At 41.8% G+C, this 20,867-nt stretch overlaps 1 protein-coding gene across 7 annotated transcripts in view; it reads left to right on the top strand.

The window, feature by feature from the left end:
* Nucleotides 1–2,781: 2,781 nt before the first annotated feature.
* larp1 (La ribonucleoprotein 1, translational regulator) overlaps nucleotides 2,782–20,867 on the top strand; it is a 58,668-nt gene continuing 40,582 nt past the window's right edge. For all 7 annotated transcript variants that reach the window (XM_086309317.1, XM_086309316.1, XM_086309315.1 and 4 more), the window contains exon 1: nucleotides 2,782–3,469. In XM_086309317.1, the coding sequence (XP_086165443.1) occupies nucleotides 3,073–3,469 (397 nt within the window). In that variant the 5' untranslated portion in view covers nucleotides 2,782–3,072. The remainder of the gene's footprint in view (nucleotides 3,470–20,867) is intronic.

Below are 20,867 nucleotides of genomic sequence, written 5' to 3'. Positions count from 1 at the left end.
AATAATATTTTATGCCTGCCAAACTGTGTTTTATTTGGCGTTGTTCATTATGTTTTTGTGGCAAGCTGCTGGTAACAAAGTTTCTAAAGATACAATGTAAAAATGTTTCTTTGTTAAGTTGCCTGTTGTGCAGACACAACACTGGTTTTCCTTGAGTTAGGTGCCTTTTTTGTGCTCGAATGATTCATAGGTCAGTCTTTAGTGGCTTAAGACAAAAACATTCATCTGAAAATAGTCAGGTGTAAGGAGTGGGCTGAAAATAAGTGAAAAAACAGCAAATGTCCAAAGAAAAACTGACCTTCAGAAAGCCTGTAGAACTATTGCTCAAAAGATTACAAGAAAGTCTTGCTCCTTAAAAGCAGAATATAACGACATGAGTTGTGGCTCGAGAATTTTTTACAGTATTGTACTTTTATATGTTTATTTTACAGTGTACAGAATTTATAATTTAAATGGTATTTTGCACTGTATCACTTTTATATTATATGTATCATATTAGGTTAGTTTTTTGCTACTTCACCGCACCAGGGAGTACATTTGAAAAGGAAATATTGCATTATTCAGTCCTGTACATTTCACATTTTAGCTGCAAGAAATACGAATAGATACGATATTTACGTCCATTAACTTATGTATTATGCAATGTTCTAGTTCTTTTGGAGTTCTTCCTGTTAAAAAGGAGTTTTCCCTTTCCATTGCTGCTCGTAGGGGGTCGTTGGGGGTTTTCAGTGGTTTAGCAGGGCTTTTACCTTACAATATAAAGTTCTCTGAAGCAACAACTGTTATGATTCAGTACTAAATAAATAAAATTGTATTCACTTGAAATGTTTTAGAGTAAATCAACTTTAATTATGTCCTATTGTGGAAACCGGGGTTGATCCAGGTTTTGTATATTTCTACAGTCCAAAAACACTCTAAAAGTACTTCCAGGCCCTACATGACTGCTTTTTGTACTTATATATTATATTAGTATATTCATATACTGTATACTGCACAGATAATGTTTTACTATAGAGTTTGAATGCAATATTTTTATGTTGCTATTTTATATCTCAGAGCCTCTGACTCTAATCTAATGTTGGAGCATTCAGTAAACTGAATATTTGCCTGAGGGACAGCTTGCTAATGCACAGCCACTTTTCCCCTCTGCGTTCAACACAAGTCATCATTTTCTTTCTCCAAACGCACAGGCGCGTCCCCTCTTTCCCATACTCTCGCTTTTACACACGCCGAGTATCAAGTAGCACATTATATAATCAACCAGACCAGCTAAAAAAGGGTCTGTAATGCTGAGCCACGCGTAATGTCGCTAAAGACACAACACAAACACACGCAGAACAACGGACGCATAGTCAACTGGGACATCTGTGTGTTTCGGTAAAAGTAGAAAACTTCATAGGAAGAGCTTGTTTTTTGGGGGGAAATCAGGAGGGAGCACACACGTGCAGCTCCGGTATGCACACGTGTGTGTATAGTGTGTGAACTCTGAGAAGGGGGTTTGCATGCCCACCTTTTTTTCTCCTTTTCTTTCTTTTCCTTTCTTTAAAATTAAAAAAAGAGAGAAAACAATCTATACAAGCATATAAAAGGACAAATTCCACGTGGTACCCACGAACATGTATTTGTAAACTACTTGTTACAATAATAAGCTTGTGTTTTGGTCAGCAAGTCAATGAGGTAAAGGTGATGAAACGGTGACACGTCCAAAGAGCGAGCCAGACGTCATCAAAAGATCCGTGGTGCGTTTACGTCTATCGGAAAAATCTGACATGGATGTAGACGAGGGTATAAGAAATGATAGATGGTGATAATGGTTATAATTGCATAAGTTTCCTCCAGGATCAGGGGGTGGGCACTTCATATTTCCGAGATACCACATGAGAAACTGCGGAAGGCCCCACAAGTTTATTTAATCTCTTTATAAGGTCATTAGTCCAGCCCTGCACAACAGTCCCTGGTTGGCATGTGGCCTCTTGGGAAAATTAATTGCTCACCTTTACAGGTGCTTGGATTTCCTCCTAAAGTTCAAAGACATCTCATCCAACATTGTTGTCTTTTACTAATAAAATTGTATAAAATCAATAACAGTAGCCTAATATAAACAGACTTTTTGGTCATCTCAAAAAGAGCTGACTGCATGTTTGTAACACATTTCACACTGATAGTATTTTCTGTGGGACAGGCACTGCTATTTTAAGTTATTTTATTTTGCCTTCACGCTTCCTTTACTTAGTTAAATACAGCTTAAACATTACAGGTGTTTAACTAGCTTTTTTACGTAGCATGTGATTGAGGGTCATAAGTCATGATGGGAAACCTTTTTGGAGCATTTGATTGGTCATTCCTATATTGTAACGTCATGCATGATGGGCTTACATGCTGAGTCACACCCCAACAGCAAAATTTGAGACAGCTGGGTTAAATCAATTGTTATGTGAAAGTCATTAATATATATAAATGATGTGTTTCACTTTTATTCCAGTTTCATTGTGGAAAAAAATGCATTAAAATGATGAATTCTTTTTTCATTTATAAAAATGTCTTTGTCTTTGGTGTGAGTCCTTGGTTTCAACAGCTAACTTCGTCCAAAACACACAGCGTGACTCAGTGATACATTTCGTTACTGATCGCACTTGAATGCGCCCGACAAAGAGCCACTTTACGACTTCCCAAATTGGAAATTAAGAGGTTTTATGACGAGGAAGCGCATGAAAGCAGCACGTCGACCTGACCCAAAAGCGCGCTCCCTGCGTTTTACGTGTCTCCTCCCCCTCCACACTGTACGTGCGCGCACCTTTCTATCGCGTGGTGGGGATCATCCATGTTGCTACTAGTGGTGGAGATAAGGTTGTAATCCTGAGAGGCCCCGGAGACGTTTCTTGGGTTTTTGTATATGCTCTAACTCGGCGCTGACTGCTCCGCGTCGTGGACTGAAGCTCTTTTTGTCTCGGAGCGACACAGAGGCGGTAGACTCTGCGGAAAAACTTCACGTTTCCCTGAAATTGAAGGCGAATTCGGGCCGGGGGGGGAGGACTGGTAATCCTGAGGGGGGAAGAAAGACGGTGGTGGGAAATGGCCACTCAGGTGGAGGCTCTCCTACCCGGCAACCCGCTTGCTCAAGCGAAGGAGCACGGTAAAGTGATCCGCAGTGAGCCTAAGGAGGAGGCGAGCGGCCGGGGCGACGGGGCCAAGCGGCAGACGGGTGTCGCCGATCAGGGGAGCGGCGGAGGCGGCAGCAGCAGTCCAGGACAGGGAGGGACCACCGGCTCGGAGGAGCAGACCTCCAAGCGGGCGACAGAGGAGAGCAAAGGCGGCTGTGACAGCGAAGACAAGCTAAGCGAGGAGGGAGTTAAAGGCGGCGGTGGCAACAAAAAGGACTTTACTGAAGCTCCCCCGCCCAAGGTGAACCCGTGGACGAGGAAAATGAATGCTGTGACCGTGGTCAGCGTGAATGGACAAGCACACCACGGTCTGTACCCTCCCTACGTGTTGATTTACTGGCTGTCAGTGTTGTGTTTAGTGTCTGCCTGCACAGGTGTGGTCGTCCTGCTTGCACAGGGGGAGTCATGGGGGTGATTTATTGAACCAAAAAGAAAGGAAAAAAGAGAGGCAACAGAATTGATGAACAAGCTCTAACTGTGGTATTTTGCAGGCTGGTTATATTTGGAGTTAAAGCCCTCCCTCCACAACCTCATAGTGAAGGCTATTCTTGGGGGAACATGGGTGGCTGATTGCACAAGTGAGCACACCCTTCCCAAAAAAAAGTAAAGGTGCTCCAAAGTGCCTGCAGCTTTTCTGAAATTTAAAGGTGCAGTTCAGGGATCCGGTACCCCAAATAGCCCTTCACTTGCGTGGACGTTTTATGGGCACTGTGTGTTGTGGTGCAAAGGTTGTGAAGTTGCTCACTGGTGTGTCATCAGATCGTGCATTTTCTTTTACTTGAGAGAGTTTTGGTGTCTCTTTCTTGGGGCTTTTTAGGAGAAGGAGCGTATTAATGTTTAGCGATGTCATCGTGCATGCTTGCTTGCATAGACTTTAAACTTTCAAGTTAGGAGGAGAAGACTGGAAGGAGAAGACTTCTGTCTTGATGATCTCTCTCCCCCTTCTTCTGCTGACACCCACCCTTGCATACAGCCACATCTCTGCTCTGCTGACACACACCAAGCTTGCCAAATATTTAAACCAGTATTTACTACTGTTTGCTTTTGGGACCGGTCTCGACACAGCATCAACCGCATCAGTCGATCGAGACATCCGCCCATGTCTCTCGCATTGCATCAATTAGCTTTAAAGGCACGAGTATGCTCGGTTGTGTAGCAGCTTAGCTGGCTAACAATAGCACACTGACTCCCTTTTTGGCCTAGTCCTTGGCCGGGCCCTTCTCATTCAGATGTTAGCCTAGCTCCCATGTGGCTAATACTCGCTTCCGATCAGCCCGTGTAAAGTACGTCAGCCTCTCAGTCGTTTAGAGAGCCCTCCTCGGTGCTAAAATTCTTGTCAAACCTGAAACATTTGGTGGTTTAAGCTCTAAAAACGAGCATGTTTGTTGTGAGACGTCACGTGTTCACTCCACGTGTTCCCCTATAGAAAGGCATGAGAGCTGTTAGCTAGCTAGCTGTCTGCTTGGGCGACTTCGCTGCATTAGAGGGCAGATGTCGCATGTGGCGGTCTTGCCTGAGGCGGTCCGGGGGTTTTCGTGGTAAAGAAGCCGGTTGTCACGTCGTGCATGTGTTGTCAGAGTAAAACCCGGTACCTAGTCTGCTCCTCCACCCTGCTAGGTGTCGTTAGCTTGGAAGCTAGCAGGCAGATTTCATCGTGGATTTTATCTTATCGATCAGTGATCTAGAAAACTGATTACTATTATATTTTTGTCTGTAACAATTCACACGAAGTTGCCCCAGAATCCACACCGCTTGTCGATAATCTATCAGGTGGAGTGATAATTGGTGATGCACATGTAGGGGACAGTTCCCTGTCCTGTTAAAGCAACGTGGTTTTCATGTCTCACAGCCATGTGTGATTTCCTGCACGCCGGCTGTGTTGCAGCCGCTCAGTCAGGTCCGAGTCTTTGTTTGCACAAGAGCTGAAAGCGTGTGTAACTCATGCAGACTTCAGCCTGTACTCAGGGTGGATTGGATTGCTTCTTGCTCCTAAATCTGTCACATCAGCACATGAAGAGCCAGTTTGTAGCTTGCCAGGCAGCATTACCCCCTCCACCCCTTCTTTATCCTGATTGAAACCGGTTTGCTGGTTGACTTTTTGAGGCAGTGGCTCTAAACCTTTTTGTTTTCTTGTTTACTTATGATTCAAGGCCACTACCAGTGTTGCTGGGAAGTTCTAGTCACAGGTTTTTGTCTCCATGACTTATGAGCAGTTCCCTGAAAATAGATTTCAGTTTTTGGGTATGTAGGTAAACCATGGTTTTGGGTTGGGCAGTGATATAGAAATATGTCTACCATGAGGAATTTTTAATTCTTCTGTGTTTTTTGTCATTCCAACACTTTCATTCGCAGGAAGTGAAACTAAGTTTTGCACACAGGTCCCAGGTAAAAGCCAAGAAGAATGAGAACACATAAGGAATATGTACAAAAACAAACTTTTTTTTGTGAGAAAGTTTAGCATAAAATATGTCAACATACAAGTGTTTGCTTTTGCAAAATAGTTTTAATAACACACATATATGATGTTTACGACTCAGATGTTTCACAAGGACCGAATTTGGTCCAAATAAGCTATTTTATATTAATTGAAGAAATGATAAAATAAGTCTTTGTGGTTGTGTGGTTCCAGAACTTTTGGCTCAGTTTGATCCACCACACAGACAAATTCCTGACATAAAACGCTAGAGTTTTGATTTCAAAAACAAAACAATAGGTCAAGATTTTGCTCCTTAGCTAGTCAGAGTCATTGGTGGGAATAATCCTACTCTTAAGTGGAGTTCTGTAAGTGTAAGGCTATTTTAAATAGCCAGGGGATGCTTGTGGGTGTTTTTTGGCCATCTCTGATGGCTGTTGAACCGATGTTACTTTGCCAAATCCTGGCAAACCTTTATGTTGGTCTGGCTTTGCATCAGTGTCACCTTAAAAAGCTAATAGAAGTAGGCTTATGATTAGTTTCAAGTGATCATTTAGGGAAACTAAGATCCCCTCCGTCATGGAAATTGGTAAGACAGAAGGTGGAAATGGAGTTTAAAACCCTGTAAGTGATCACACTGTAGTTTCTAATCAGCCGTTTGTACTATGTGTGTCCTTGAACAAGATCCTGGAATTCTGTTATGGATAAAGCTAGAACCTGCATGACTGGGAATGGTTATCCACATGTCACAGTGGGAGTATGTTGCTATATGTTAAAAGCGGATTTCGACAAGATATATAAAAAAATTTTCCCCATGGTTCAGACTGATTTGGTTTCATATTAATGTCAAGTTTACCTTGAGTTTTCTAACCACACCTAATGTGTGCAAAGTAGCATAACATAAATCCTGTTACATATACAGTCATAATTACCGTTACCATCCACCATTTAAAAGAAAGATCATCAGCTGACTCATTATGAACATTTAACAGGAGTGAGAGATAAAATGTTTGACCCAGTAAGGACCTGGATGGGTAGTTGCTCCATGTCATCGTACAGAGTTCAGAGAGGACATTCTTATCAGACCTTTGAATTTGCTGTCCTAGAGAAAATACGAGACGACACTCTGGTTGAAATTTAAAGGCATGTGTAACCTTTCTGTTCAGAGATGATGGATCAAAATTAGTAAAGCGCAGTTTTTATTTGTTAGCTTCAGTGTAAGACTGTTAATATTTGTAGTAAACATGAGTGGGGCTGTTCTCCAGGGAGTGTGGCTTCATGTTTACTCCCCAAACCACCACTGGCGCTCAAGCACACCACACCAGTTTCCCCCAGACTGGCGTGTAAAGAGTAATGACCACAGGCTTAAAGGTGCACTGTGGAGTTACCATGAGCACACAAATTATGTTTACATCCGGTGTTGTGTACCAAAGCACTTTCTTGGGCTCCTTAAGATATGGCAAATGTTTAAAGCATTTCCTTTCTCATCAATCATTTCCAACAATGGCTTGTTGAGTATATTTAAATTGAGACTTCCCAGAAAGTTGATTCTGTTCATTTGGATGTTGCGTTTTCAGTGGGAGAAATGTTTCGGCACTCATCCAAGTGATTTAGTGTGTCCAGATGAACAGAATCAACTTTTTGGGATTTCCTTAATTGCAACCATGCTTTTCAGTGCCTTTGGCATGTCTTTAGGAGAAGTTTGTATGTTTGTTTGTTTTTTGTCCACATGCATGACACAACTGCTCTGTAGACCTACTGGAAGTCAAAACTCCCACAGGGTACACTATATCTTGATCTCCTTCACTTTCTTTGTGGAGCAGGGGGGGGACTGTGCCAGTGTTGTGTATGTGTGTGGCATCTGATTTTTAGCATCTGTTATCCACTTGATGGGACACCACCATCCTCAGTTGATTTTTAATGGTAGCGCAAAAATCAGAGCTTCCTGTCTCTTTTTTCCTACTAGACAAATAAATGACCAGGTACTAATATTGGTCCTTAATAAATTTAAGCTGCTCATCAAACAAGGATCGTATCCTCGTTTGAGTTGGACGTAGGCTGACTCCACTGCCATGGACTTCATGCTGATGGGCTCTTTTCTAGTGACGGGTGACGGGTTGAGCCATTACAAGAAACTCTGTGGCTTAACAAAGACTGCAGTACAAGACGGGGTGGAGTTGTAGTTCATTTGTGGGTGGAGAATCTTCACAGACAGCTGATTATATTTGATTTTTGTCACAAAGTAGTTGGTCGATGCAATATTTTAAACTGTGAAACGATGAAAGCTCCATTTGTAACATGAACACGTTTGCATGTGTACCCCACCACTGCTGCCTGTAGGAAATTTAACAAAACCAGGTGAGGGGTGCGATAACTTTGTGGCTTGCAGTTGTCAACCCTGCCAACCCCATGAGCTGTTTTTGTTTCTACTTCCTGTCCTGTTTACTTTTTTCCACTTCAGCAAAGTACATTTAAAAAAATCCAGTCTACCTTCACTATTACTGAGAGAGGTCTGACCTAGAAGCTGAAGCTGATGACCTTTAGATTTCTTTAACATCTGTAGTATGTTGTTTTGTGTCTTTCTCAGGCAAAGTAGGGCAATTAAAAGTGTTTTCCAGCTAATTTTCAAAGTAGTTTTGGTGATAACAAAAATCAATTAGCTAAAAACAAGGTGATATAGAGAGCTGACCAATGTCCAGTGTAGGGCTGGGCGATATGACCCAAAATTCATATCTCGATATTTTTTAGCTGGATGGCGATATAAGATATATATCTCGATTTTTTTTTTTTTTTTTAAGCCATAAGTTAAGAACAAAAAGAGAGTTCTTAGTCACACTGTGTCCCAGATGTCACACGGGCACTTTTATTTACATACAGCGTAGATATTACTCAAAAATAAATTATCAGCATATATTAAATAATCATGGTCCATAAATAAAAGAAAACAATGTTGTTTTTGTGCATAACAAAAAGCTCACAATTGTGCAGTCAAAATGTAAACTAATAGACGCTGAGCGTAATAACAAAGAGACAGATTTCACAGCTGCACCACGTCTCTGAACAGGTGCCATTTGTGGTCCTTATACACACACAGTACGTATCACTCCGCGAGGCGGCTCCTCTGTAGCCGTAATTCTCCGACAATCCATCAAGCGGTGCAGCTCCGTAGCTTAGCAAAGTCATATTAAAACATTTTTTGACAGATTGCTGAGCGCTGTGTACCACATAAAATCGGTTCGCGGTCAGTAAGCACAACCAGAATTCATACATAAGGCGCACTGTCGATTTTTGAGAAAAGGAAAGGATTTTAGGCCGTGCAGCCCCTCTGGGCTGCATGTCGTTAGCGCGGTTAGCTCGCTAACACGTTGACGCCATCCAGCCCCACGCACGGTAACTCGCTAACGGAGATTTTCCGCTTTCATCTTGTCATTGCCTGCAGGTGAAGCTATGGGGGAGGCGGAGTTGTGTTCAGTGAAGGAGAGGCGAGGCCGAGTAACGTTGCGTAGAGACAAAAGTGGACGAAAGAGAGGCAAACCTGCGGCTCCACAAGTATAATTATAACGTAACATAGACTATATCGATATAAACGATATTGTCACATCTTATATCTCGTATGAAAATATATCGATATTTTTTAAAAACTCGATATATCGCCCAGCCCTAGTCCAGTGCATAAAAGACTTGTAATTAGGAGCAAAGTGCAGCCACTTTGGCTAAACCACTCTCTTTCCTGTCCTCCTACAACACCTCACTGCTCTGTTCTGGCTCTGTGGGTGTTGCTTCTGGTACTAATAAAATTAAACAAGTTTAGTTTGCAGTACCAGGGCTGTTTTCTGGAGAGATTTCACTCCAGTTATTTACCATGACTTTAGTGTTTCAACCATCCATCCATTGTTTTCAACGGTCATAATAGCAGCACTCTAAGCAGAGAAGCCCAGACCTGACTTAGCCACCTTCTCTTTTAGCTTTTGTTCTTCAGCTCCTCTGTAATCTCTCCAGTGTATACTAGGTCTGCCCTGGGCCGCCGCCTAGCAGGACATATATGAAATGCTTCATCTAGGACAGAGGTCCCCAACCTTTTTTGCGCCACGGACCGGTTTATGCCTGACATTATTTTCACGGACCGGCCTTTAAGGTGTCGCGGATAAATACAACAAAATAAAACTAGTACCGGTACCGAAAAAAGATTTATTCATAACACACGTGAAAAGACCCAGGAAAACAGAGTTAACGATAAAAACGATAACAAAATAACGCTGAAAACCGATAAACCCTGAAAACCACACATTCTACACCTGAGCCTCAACTCTCGCGGCCCGGTACCAAACGACTCACGGACCGGTACCGGTCCGAGGCCCGGGGGTTGGGGACCGCTGATCTAGGAGGCATCTTAGCCAGGTACCTGAACCACCGCAACTCACAACTTTCAATATGCAGGAGTTGTTCTATACTGAGCCCTTCCCGAACAGCCAGACACCCTTTAGAGGAAATTAATTTCCAGCACTTGTATCCAGTCTTATTCTTTGGGTCACTACATAATTTTAATGTGATTGGCAATAACAGATTCAAAACGTTCAGTATGGATGTTCCTGGTAGTTAGTCTAGTCTAAAAGTCAGAAAACAATAAACTGAGGGCGGACTAATGGCTAAACTTTGGTAATGCAAATATTTCGTGTGTATTTAAGGTTAATGCTGTCTAATAATCAAAGTGTATTAAATGTTGCTTTAATGTGTTGCACTTTGTGTTGTACCTAACATTGCGTCCACTCCCTGAGCTACAATTTGGATGGGTAGCATGGTTATGTTGGTATACTCCTCTATAATTGAGCTTCAAATTTACAACTTCACAGATGGAAGAGAGACACTGTCATCTGTTGGGAATTCAGTGTTGGCTAATGGTGTCGAAACAGTAACAGGGCTGACTCGTTGTGGATCTCCCTAACATTGATATGACTCTTTCTCTCATTTAGAGATCAGGAGTTGGTGTTTTTCTTCACTCGGGAGTTTTGTGTGGGTGTAATGTTGCGTTCCATTTACCCATTTCCAGTTAAACGTAGTTGTAGTAGGACTGGAGGTGCAGTGCATCTGCTGTGTTGTGTGATGAAGTCATGCTAACATGAACACACCAGCTAATCATAGTCTTGAATTGTCCTTAATTACTCAAATGTTCTTGTGTTTTTGAGAATTGGCACATTTAAAAGTATAACCTGGAGAGTTGTGGTTTAGTGCAGACATTGGTGTACACAGCCACAATTTTTGAGGTGATTTATACATTTTTCAGCTCAAAGCACCTAAATGATTTAAAGTGTTATTTTCTTTTTGCTGTTGTGGTAATTGTCAGATGAGGTGTGACCTTAGCTTGGCTGGGGAGTCTGAAACAATCGGCAGATCTACAGAATACATGCAAATATAGATTGAGCTCAGTGCATTAGCATTCCTATAGCACGTACAGAAACCTTTGAGTAGAGGAAGGCAGTTCAACTGTCTTCTCTTTATAATTTGCATCACATGCCTTTAGTTTATTTACTTTCTATTGTCACCACTTTAGATTGTTTATTTTTAGCACACTATTTGTATAAGATTATGTGCTGCTTTTGTTTCTGTAGCATGGTATGGTTTTCATCTCACCTCTCAGTTGTAAATCTGAAGTACTCTGGTAGTTTGTGGCTATTCAGAGCTGCTCAGCGCTTTGTAGGGGGTTGCTGTTTTAAAATTAGCATGGACAACTCTGTTTTCTCCTGCATTTGTCCCAGCCCGTAGCTCTCGTTGTCATCTTTAATGTCACTAGTGAAGAGCCCCCCTCCGACTCCCCTTCTTGTGTCGTCACACACCACGGATCTGTTTGTTGGCGGGTTTTACGAGGTGTCGGGACCCAGTGAAGGTTGCCATCCCTGAATGAGTGTTAACAGTTGAATGGGTAAAATGGAACTACAGCTGCAGACCAGGCTGCCACCATGCTTCAGCTGCTGAATGGGTCCTTAATGTGCTAATGGCAGCTCAGCTGACTGGTTGGCTTGTGTAAATGAGACTGTGTTGGAGGTTAGGGGGAAATTTGATAGCTTCTGTGAGCTTCTGTTGAACCTACAGAAGCATCTCAATGCTCTGGTGCTGCAGTTTTTCCTTTTTTTTTTTTTTTTTTTTTTTTTTTTCTCTGAAGATTTCATTACTGTCATATAGGGCTGCCACGATTTGTCGACTAGTCACGATTACGTCGACTATCAAAATCGTCGACGCGTCGTTTGAAGCTTTGTAAGATCACAAAAGACGCAGGAATAAGTGGCAGGATTTAAGAGTGTAATAACGGACTGAAACAGAAGATGGCAGCATTGCATGTACAAGGATGTCAGCTACCGTTAAACCCCGAAGAAGAAGAAGAAGCAGCTGTGTCCCAGAATTCATAGCGCGGCCCAGCGCAGTTTCCAACAATGGCGGCAGCTGGTTAGTTTTAATGTTACTCTTATTATTCTTTCTGGGTCACAAAATAAACGTTTAACATATTTTCAGGCGAGAATGTAGCTGTGTAAACCTCAAATATCTGCTCAGTTTATCAGGACACCACATATTTTCAAAAGCGCTCCGACGTTTTCGGAGACATCTGTTACCCACTAGCTCGTTATCGAGCCGGGGGCTAGGTCACTAGCGCCGTGAGAACACTGGACTCCCCGCAAATCGTTTTCAAACCCACCGCCGTCTTTCGCTACTCAGGTTAAATATATATGAGTCACTTAGATAACTTAAAATGTTATTGTTTGGCTTTTTTTTTTTTTTAGTATTTTATTTGTTCCTGAGTAAATCAGTTTGTCTGAGATTAAAGTTAGTTTTTACACAGCTGAATAAACGTCAAGCAGACAGCTGATTATCAGAAGTGTGAGATGCTGGAGAATATACTCCGGTGTCCTGTTATATTTTAGATAGCAAGGAGTTTATTAAACTTCACCGAAACAATCTGCAAATTTCATTAAAATTTAATAAACTATCATCTTGGTCTTTATTTTTAGTTAGCACAGACCTTAAACACTTAAAGCTGTAAGCTAATGATAGTTATATAAGAGCAGATGCTGCTGGTGCAATAAGCTGTAGTTTTGCGTCCAATGGATGATGATCTGATTAGTCGACTAATCGCAAAAATAATCGGTGACTAGTCGACTATCAAAATAATCGTTTGTGGCAGCCCTACTGTCATAGTCAAATAATGAGTTGACTGGCAAAAATGTTTATATTTGAAATGCATAACAGTGTCTCTAATTTTAGGAGTTTCTGCTTTTCCCCTCTTTAATGCCACTGCATAATGAGCCATTTTAACATGTGTGCTCTTGGGCTACGAGTAGGATGTAATGCACAGTTTTACATTGTTCTGTAGGAAGAAGGAATTACAACCAAAAGTTGAAAATGGAAGTCTCAACATAACCAATCCTGTGTTGTTTTTTTTCTTAATTTTTTTTTTAAAAGTGTCAGATAGCAAAACTGAGAACATCATGGCTTGTTCACAAAGTGTAGCATTGCTAAGCTAGGTAGCAGCCTAGTGTCTATTGTACTCACTGTACTGCACTTCTCCCCACACACTACACGCGTGTCACATACAAACTATAGTCCCTCTCTTAGGTTGTCCAGCTCGGGTTACTTTTATCTATCACCGGCTTGTGTCTGGACTCTGTGATAAAGGCACATCCCTCCAAGAAGGTTCGGGTGTGGACAGTTTATATCGAGGACGTGTCCAGTTGGTGGCACGTTGAAATATGACTTGGCTCCTCTGTATTTTTTTTTATTTTTTTATTGGCTTGAAGGGTGGGTGGGTGCCAGTTATATTTCATCTTATTCCTTTGTTATGAAGTGTGTACATTATGGGGGGAAATAATTGTGGTAATGTTCATGCAAACGTTGAATCACTTTTGGCATTTATAGTTCTGTGAAGCCTTGGACGATTAACCATTTCTTTATATTTTGCTAGGAAAATGGAAAATGACTGTAGCCCTGTATTTTTATTAATTTTGTCCCTGTCAGACTGTTTCGTATTTTTATTTATTTGGTAGATTCAGTGTCTGAAGATACTTTAAATTTCCTTGTAACGTTGGTTCATCGACTGACTTAGGTGCCTTTTTTATGTTGCAATTATTCATATGCAGTTCCAGTTACATTGGAAGTCTTGCATGTCGGAACTCGGTACGTTCCTGTAGGAAAGTCGATAAAGCAATGGTTCTTCCTTGCTAAGAAGCAACATAATTTTGTTTTGCAGCATATTCATGGATCTTGCTGTGCGTATTGCTTTTTTTTAGCGACTCACAAATGCACAACGGTGGCAGTTTGTTTGTTTATTTAAGATTCATTTTGCTGCTGCCAGCTTGGATTGTTAACCCCGGGTTGGTGGGGCTGCTCCTAAATTCTGAGTGGCAAAATCCAGAAGTTGGGGGGGCATTCCAGATGAAATTTGACTGGAAACTCAGAAATTCCAACTTAATCTGGAACATATCAATAGGGCAGTTTTGTGCAAGACGTTAGGCAGAGGAACTGGACTGAAAAGGCTGATATCTAAAGGAAAAGTATCTGAATACCTTTTAGATAGCATGGAGAAATATTGCTGAAGCGCACATTTAAAACAATAAGAAAGTCTCACTCCTTGAAAGGGGGGAAAAAAGTAAAATGTGGGGTGTCTCAAGTACTGTACACAGTGTATTGAGATGTAGAAATCGTTGTCAGGCACCCATAAAGTGGCCACAGCTTTTTAAGCAGTTGAAGTTGGTATAATTGTTCAGCCCTTCATCATAGCTGATCATCACCCTTCGGGATACTGTTACAGTTTCGCAGCTTTGGTTTTAGTTCATTTAAAAATTGTTGAAGCTTTAAGTCATGTGTTCTTCACTCTGCCTACTGTTTATCACCCCCACCACCATCTGTCACCACTGTCCTGCCTGTACGTGACTCTGGCGATTGGACAGTTTTCATCTTATTCTTAACTTGAACTCTTTCCACATCTGAGGTGAAGTTAGAGCCCGGGTCGCTTCATTTGATGTGTGTCTCTGTGCTGGCTGCGAATGCAGCACAGAATACTGAGCGAGACATCTCCTAGTCTTTTTACTCCATGTGAGCTTGTGATGTCATCACCCTACAGATCACGTGACTTCAGAGGGAGTCTTCGACTGTGCATGCGCTGTGATTGTACGCGTTTCCTCCATATTTGGTTCTTGCATGCAGAAAGGCTTCCCACCCTCAGTGGTTACTCCGCTCTGTTAACAATTCAGACTGCAAGAGTGAGTAGAGGAAACTCAAGAGAAAGTGTCACACTCATAACTTGAGATGTTGGCTGTGACCAGTGTGTGGTGATTTTTTTTATATTTTTTTTATTAGGTGATTATTGCTTTATCCAACCAGTGATGGTTGTTTGCTTTCCTCGGTGCCTTTTGGGGGAAATGTGGTGTGTCTCAAACATTTAAACAAGATCTACCAGGATTTATTTTAATTAAAGAAATCATAATGGGGATTCTATGTTCAACACTTTTTTTTTTTCCATATATCAAGAATGTGACAGTTATGGGGGAAATTCCAGAAGCCAAATATGGAGTCAAAATAACAAATCTTTTGAATGTACAACCTCGAAATCATGATACAACACATGTGGGAGTGGAGGAAAAACCTGTGTGATTCAGACCACAAAAAACCCCCAGCGTTTGGCTGAGGAATGGGCCCGTTTCCCAACGCTGCGACTGTGTTTGTATAAGACTGCAGAGCCGACGTGGCATAAAGTTTATTTATAGGATTCACCAAGAGAGCCCCCGTGGGATCTTGGGGCAGGTACTGAAGCTGCTCCGTACTGTAGGATTCAGGTGGAGGCCAAACACAAATTCCCATGAGGCATGTGCGTTGTGTAGAGTGGTTGTTTGGTTTGCGAGGATGGGGAGGGGGGAGGCACTCTTGGGGCTGTTGATCGGGAAGGAGGACGAGATGTGGAGGAAGAGCTTTTCAGAAATGTGCAGAAATCTGTTTTGTCAAGTTAGAGCACTTGACTGCAAAATAAGTTTAAGTGTATATTACAGTAAAGCATTAGAATTACAAAATGAACAGATGTGAAGCTCCCACTGGAGTAACTTTAAGAGACAATGGCTGATTTGAACTGTTGGTTGGTAGTGGCTAATGTTAATGGTAGCCTCTGGCAATCCAGCATGCACAGCAGGCTGCAACAACCTTTAGTGAGCACTGTGGGGAATAAACATAGGAGTGGGTGAAATGAGAGAATTGAAAGAAGTAGTTGATGTAGTGCTTGAGAGAAGAGTCACTACATACTAATGTCTTTAGACAAGAGCACGCTGATCTTGGTGAAGCAGTTAAGCAGTGAATGGGTTTTTTTTTTTTCCTCTAGCAGCTGGAGCTTCTCAAACATTCACATTGGTATGTAAATAATCATTTTACATTCTGTCTAAAAATAATCTGTTGGTTACAACAGCAATCTTTTAATAGTCCTGAAGAGTTAAACGTCCCTCTGTTTAAACAGATTTGAAGAAATTTACATTTAGCATGTGAGCAAATTACAGTTTGCATGAGAGTGCAAGCATCTCAAACCTTTAGGGGCTATTTCTATATTATTAATGGATGTCATCAGTCTGTGCAGTTGTTATGAGTACTTAGTTGTGAGCTTCTGCTGGAGCAAACGGTTTCGGGGACTACCTGCAGGGAAAATCAAACTACAACTACATGCTGCTGTCAAAGCACTAATAAAAAATTATGTAATGGTGTAAATCCAGTCAGCTGTGACAATTTTATTTTCTCGTGGTGTTTCAGCCTCTTCATTGGTGGATGCTAAGAGCATATTTATCACATTTTGCTCTGTCAAAATCTTTCTTCCCCCCATTTTTGTGTTTAGGCTCTTTACGTGTGTAATGTTAAGGCTTTTGTTTAAGTGGTTGCCCCCAGTGCTTTATTCTTGTGTTGGCCTATTACCAATGCTGAGAAAATGTCTAATCCAGTGCAGGAGCTAAAAGAAACGTCTGTAAACGCTTTCCCAGTAGGGCTGTGCGATATGACCAAAATCTCATATCCCGATATAAGAATTCTATCGTCCGATAACGATATAAATCACAAAAATGTAACATTTTCTGTAAATTCTGTGAATCTCGGGCAGCTCGTCTTGCGGGAAGTGTTTTCAGCTGCGCGTCCTTTACCCGGAGTAGAGTGTTTTAACCGATGCATGAAACGATGCATTTTTAGACGTAAGTTGTAACGGCCGCTGTTTTCTTTGTATTTATTACACGGCGTGCTGCGGGGAAAAGCCCGTTCTAACGTTTGAGTCTAAGGTTTATTTTTTAGCACCCGGGCCCTATTTCAGGAAGCCGGTTTAGAAAACTCAGAGTGAAAAACGATACTCAGGGTTGAGTAACCCCGAACTGTCCAACTCGGAATATTCGGTTTCAGAAAGGCTGATAACAATTAGTTCAATCAACGCGGAGTTGCTTTAACCCCAAGTTAAGCGTGCGCACGAGGATACATAAAGCCCTGATTAGTGGAGCACAGATTAAGCGAATTACCATGGAGAAGGAGGGAAAGAAGGTGCGGTCAATGTACTTTACAGCGCTTGAGGCCGAAATTCTGATGGCAGCATATGCTGATAACATGCAAATTTTGCAGAAAAAAAGTAACACAGCCTCAGCTGCAAAAGAAAGAGAGCATGCATGGCAAAACATAGCCGACAGAGTCAATGCGTGAGTGTTAATTTAAACATTGATCTAGGGATTTCCACCCATTTAACACGTTATTTTATTATATTTTATTTTGTATTTTATACCTTTTATTTTGTGATGTGATTTGAGCGCAGGTGCAACCCAACAGGCCCCCAACGTTCCTGGCAGCAAGTAAAAATGAAATATAAAAATATAGTCCAAACAGGTAAGGTGTAATTGTATTATGAGCCATAGTGCTTGGTCTGTTTGTCCTATGTAAATCAATTGCAGTTAGAGGCTACATTAATTTCCCCTCTGTAAGCACTTATTGAAATTATCTGAGCACATTATAAGTACATATTTGCTTACTCTGTATGCTCAAATGTGACCCATTATGGCCACTAGAAAAAAAGCGGAGGCCCGAAAAACAGGTGGGGGTCCTCCACCACCACCACTCACAGAGCCTGGCCACTTGGCTTCCACATTTGTGATAATGTTGGCAGCATCACATATGATCTTCACAGTGCAGAGAACACAAATTAGCATCCATTACTATAATGAAATAATTTGTTAGTTTGAAATGCTACAGGGAACTATGTACCTGTACATTAATGCTGTGGAAAGACTTCCTGTTCACATAGTCTCCTTCATTTACTGAAGGAGCAATGATTGGAATGTGAGTGCCATCTATACAGCCAATCACGCCTGGGAACCGTGAAAATAAATGTAAAATTTAAGTAGTAGTTCAAGTATCACCACATCATGTATTAAGTTTTGTTCATCCTGCTACCTGCAATTTTGTGGCATCCCTCTTTGATAAATCTTGTGGGTCTATGACCGGGGAACACCACAGACGAGTACAGGAGACGTTTCAGTGCAACTGTAACATTCCTGACTGCCCGACAGACGGTAGCCTTGGGAACGTGCTCAGCGTCACCAATATTATACAGAAAGCTCCCGTTTGCAAAAAACCGAAGTGCAATACAAATAATATGTACAGAACTGAGAGAATGTCCGCGATGTGTCACATGCGCAATATATGGCCTGAGGATGTTATCCAAATAACTTATTGATTGTGCTGAGAAACTGTAACGTTCGCACAGGAAATCATCAGGTAATGATAAAATGTCCATACGCGCTCTGATCACTCTCTCCCGGCGGAGAGCTCTGCGGAGTATTTGGGCTTCAAGATCTACTGGCTCTTCAAGGAAGGGACACGCCATGTCTGACACTTCCTACTGTCAGGTTTCCGACAAAGAGGCGGGGACAGTCAGGGTTAGTTGTAGTAAACCTGCTAGGGGGCAGGTTAGCTTCACGGAGTGTGTCGTCATAGTGACTCACTCAGGCTTCAGCTGAACTCGCTTTGTGAAACCGAAAACCCAGAGTTTTCGTTAACTCAGGGTATACTTACTCAGAGTTTGCACTAAACCGGCTTTCTGAAACAGGGCCCTGGGGCCTGTTCTTCGTACGTCGCTTACTACATCCAAGATCAAATGACACATCCAAGACCAAACCATCGCGCTAACCGTGAGCTCGCTAATCCGGTTCCCCGAACACACCTGCTGTTGACGATTAGTACAGCTGGACGCAGTAATGTGACATCACTGGGTGTCGTAAAAGGGGCTACGCATCGATAGTAGAAACATTGATCGGCAACCCGCTGATTGGTCGGCGAAAATGTCGAAGGAGCGCGCTCGGTATTTTCCGGCAGTAGAGCAAGAACTCATGAGTGAGGGATTTCAGGAGTTTCAGAGTTTAATGAAAACGCAAGAGAACACTGCAAAGGCTGCAAAAGCAAGGAGAGGGGGGCTGGCAGAAAGTTGCTGACAAATCAAACTCGTAGGTAATTTAATAATAATAATAATAATGGATTGGGTTTATATAGCGCTTTCCAAGGCACCCAAAGCGCTGTACGATACCACTATTCATTCACTCCCACATTCACACACTGGTGGAGGCAGCTACGGTTGTAGCCAGGCTGCCATATCGCACCATCGGCCCCTCTGGCCAACACCAGTAGGCGGTAGGGTAGATCTATCATATGACACTATATTGTCCAATATCATATGGCATTATATTATATTATAATATGTTATATTATATCCCCTTTCACATTAGAGCCACAACAGGACCCACTAGAACATGGGAACAAGTAAAAGTGGAATACAGGAGTATTCTACAGAATGGTAATATTTATCTCTTAGATTGCTTTTCGTCTCTTGGCAAGGTAATACTGGCCTGTAATACTCTGTTAGTTTGTTCATAACAGCAACCAAGAAAAGGGCAGAGCAAAAAAAAAAGACAGGTGGTGGTCCTGCACCCCCTCGTCAACAAGTTGGTTAAGTAAATAATACCCTCACGGGAATATCGATATCTCTCAATGAGCACACTGTCGCGCTGAGCTAAAGGATCCTGTCTGTCCCGCAATATACGCTGAATTCTGAGGACTCTCCTTATCAATCTTGCACCTTCCGCAATGGGTTGGTCGCGTATACGGACAGGACATGGCTGCGACAGGCTTCCCAAATCCACCTTCGCTTTTATAGCCGTGGTCTCTCATCTTGATTACACGAAGTAATTTACAATTACTACTCTGAAATATGAATTACATCTGTAATAATCACATACATGTAATAGAATGTTAATAGTACATTTCCCTTTTTTAGGAAATGACCTGTATGTATCTGTGTGACATCAATAAAAGGATCAAGTGCTGCATTATCTTTAGTTACATTGATGTTATTTATTTATGGTGAAACAGTGGTGGAATATCGCTGTTGCTTTCGTATAAATGAAGCGGACATACCTGCGTGGCCGCGATCTAATCCTGTTTACATAAAGTAAACCTGCTCCCGAGCAGGTTTACGCTTACGGCTCTGTTGCTATGACAGCAAGTCCCGGATGAGCTTCGGGGAACCGAACGATCCAGGATCACGCAAAATCGTCAACAATCTAATCCAGCTAACTTACTTAGCGAGGTACGAAGAACAGGCCCCTGGTGGCGCTTTTTTTACTTCTCATCTGTAAATAATCTGCTTTCACGTGATTCAGTTTATTTTGAAAACTCTCAACAGGATCTTGAGCTTTATTGTGAAAGGTTTATGTGGAACATAAACAAGCGGACACGCGATGCTGTTACCGTTGTTGTAGCTAACCACAACGCATTAAAAACAGGCGCTTGTCCGTCCGTAGTGTGGTTATATAAAATATAAGAGAAAGAGAGAACTTTAAGAAATTAATACAGTGACCATCAAAACGATGAAAAAATATTGCTGTAAACAGTTTATTTTGTGACACCACGAAACAAACGATAGCGTAAAATGAAACGATAGACGTTTTTATATCGTCATCCGATATATATTGTTATATCGAACAGCCCTATTTCCTAGTATCTGGCACGCAGACACAGGAACACTTATCTGTAACGCTTCCTAGAAGTCTTAAAAAGGTTCCCGGAGGCTGAAAGTACCCCGGTGTTACCCGACTCTGAAGACTCACCTTTCAACTCATTGTCTATCTTATTTTATTTATTTTTTAAGCATTTAAAAATGTAACAGTCGGTGACTCATCTGTAACATGCATGAGAATAGGTCTCGCTAACTTAAGTAGCCATCAGCATGGAGCAGTCTTTTTGTTTGTTTGTTTTTA

Source organism: Aulonocara sp. 'chitande type north' Nkhata Bay, linkage group LG10 (genome assembly GCF_057382095.1).
Source record: "Aulonocara sp. 'chitande type north' Nkhata Bay isolate Kocher_YH1m ecotype deep benthic linkage group LG10, A_spYH_male_GT1.1, whole genome shotgun sequence".
Classification (NCBI taxonomy): Eukaryota; Metazoa; Chordata; class Actinopteri; order Cichliformes; family Cichlidae; genus Aulonocara; species Aulonocara sp. 'chitande type north' Nkhata Bay.
Note: the sequence above shows the minus strand (reverse complement) of the source record. Positions and strands in the feature narration are given on the sequence as shown.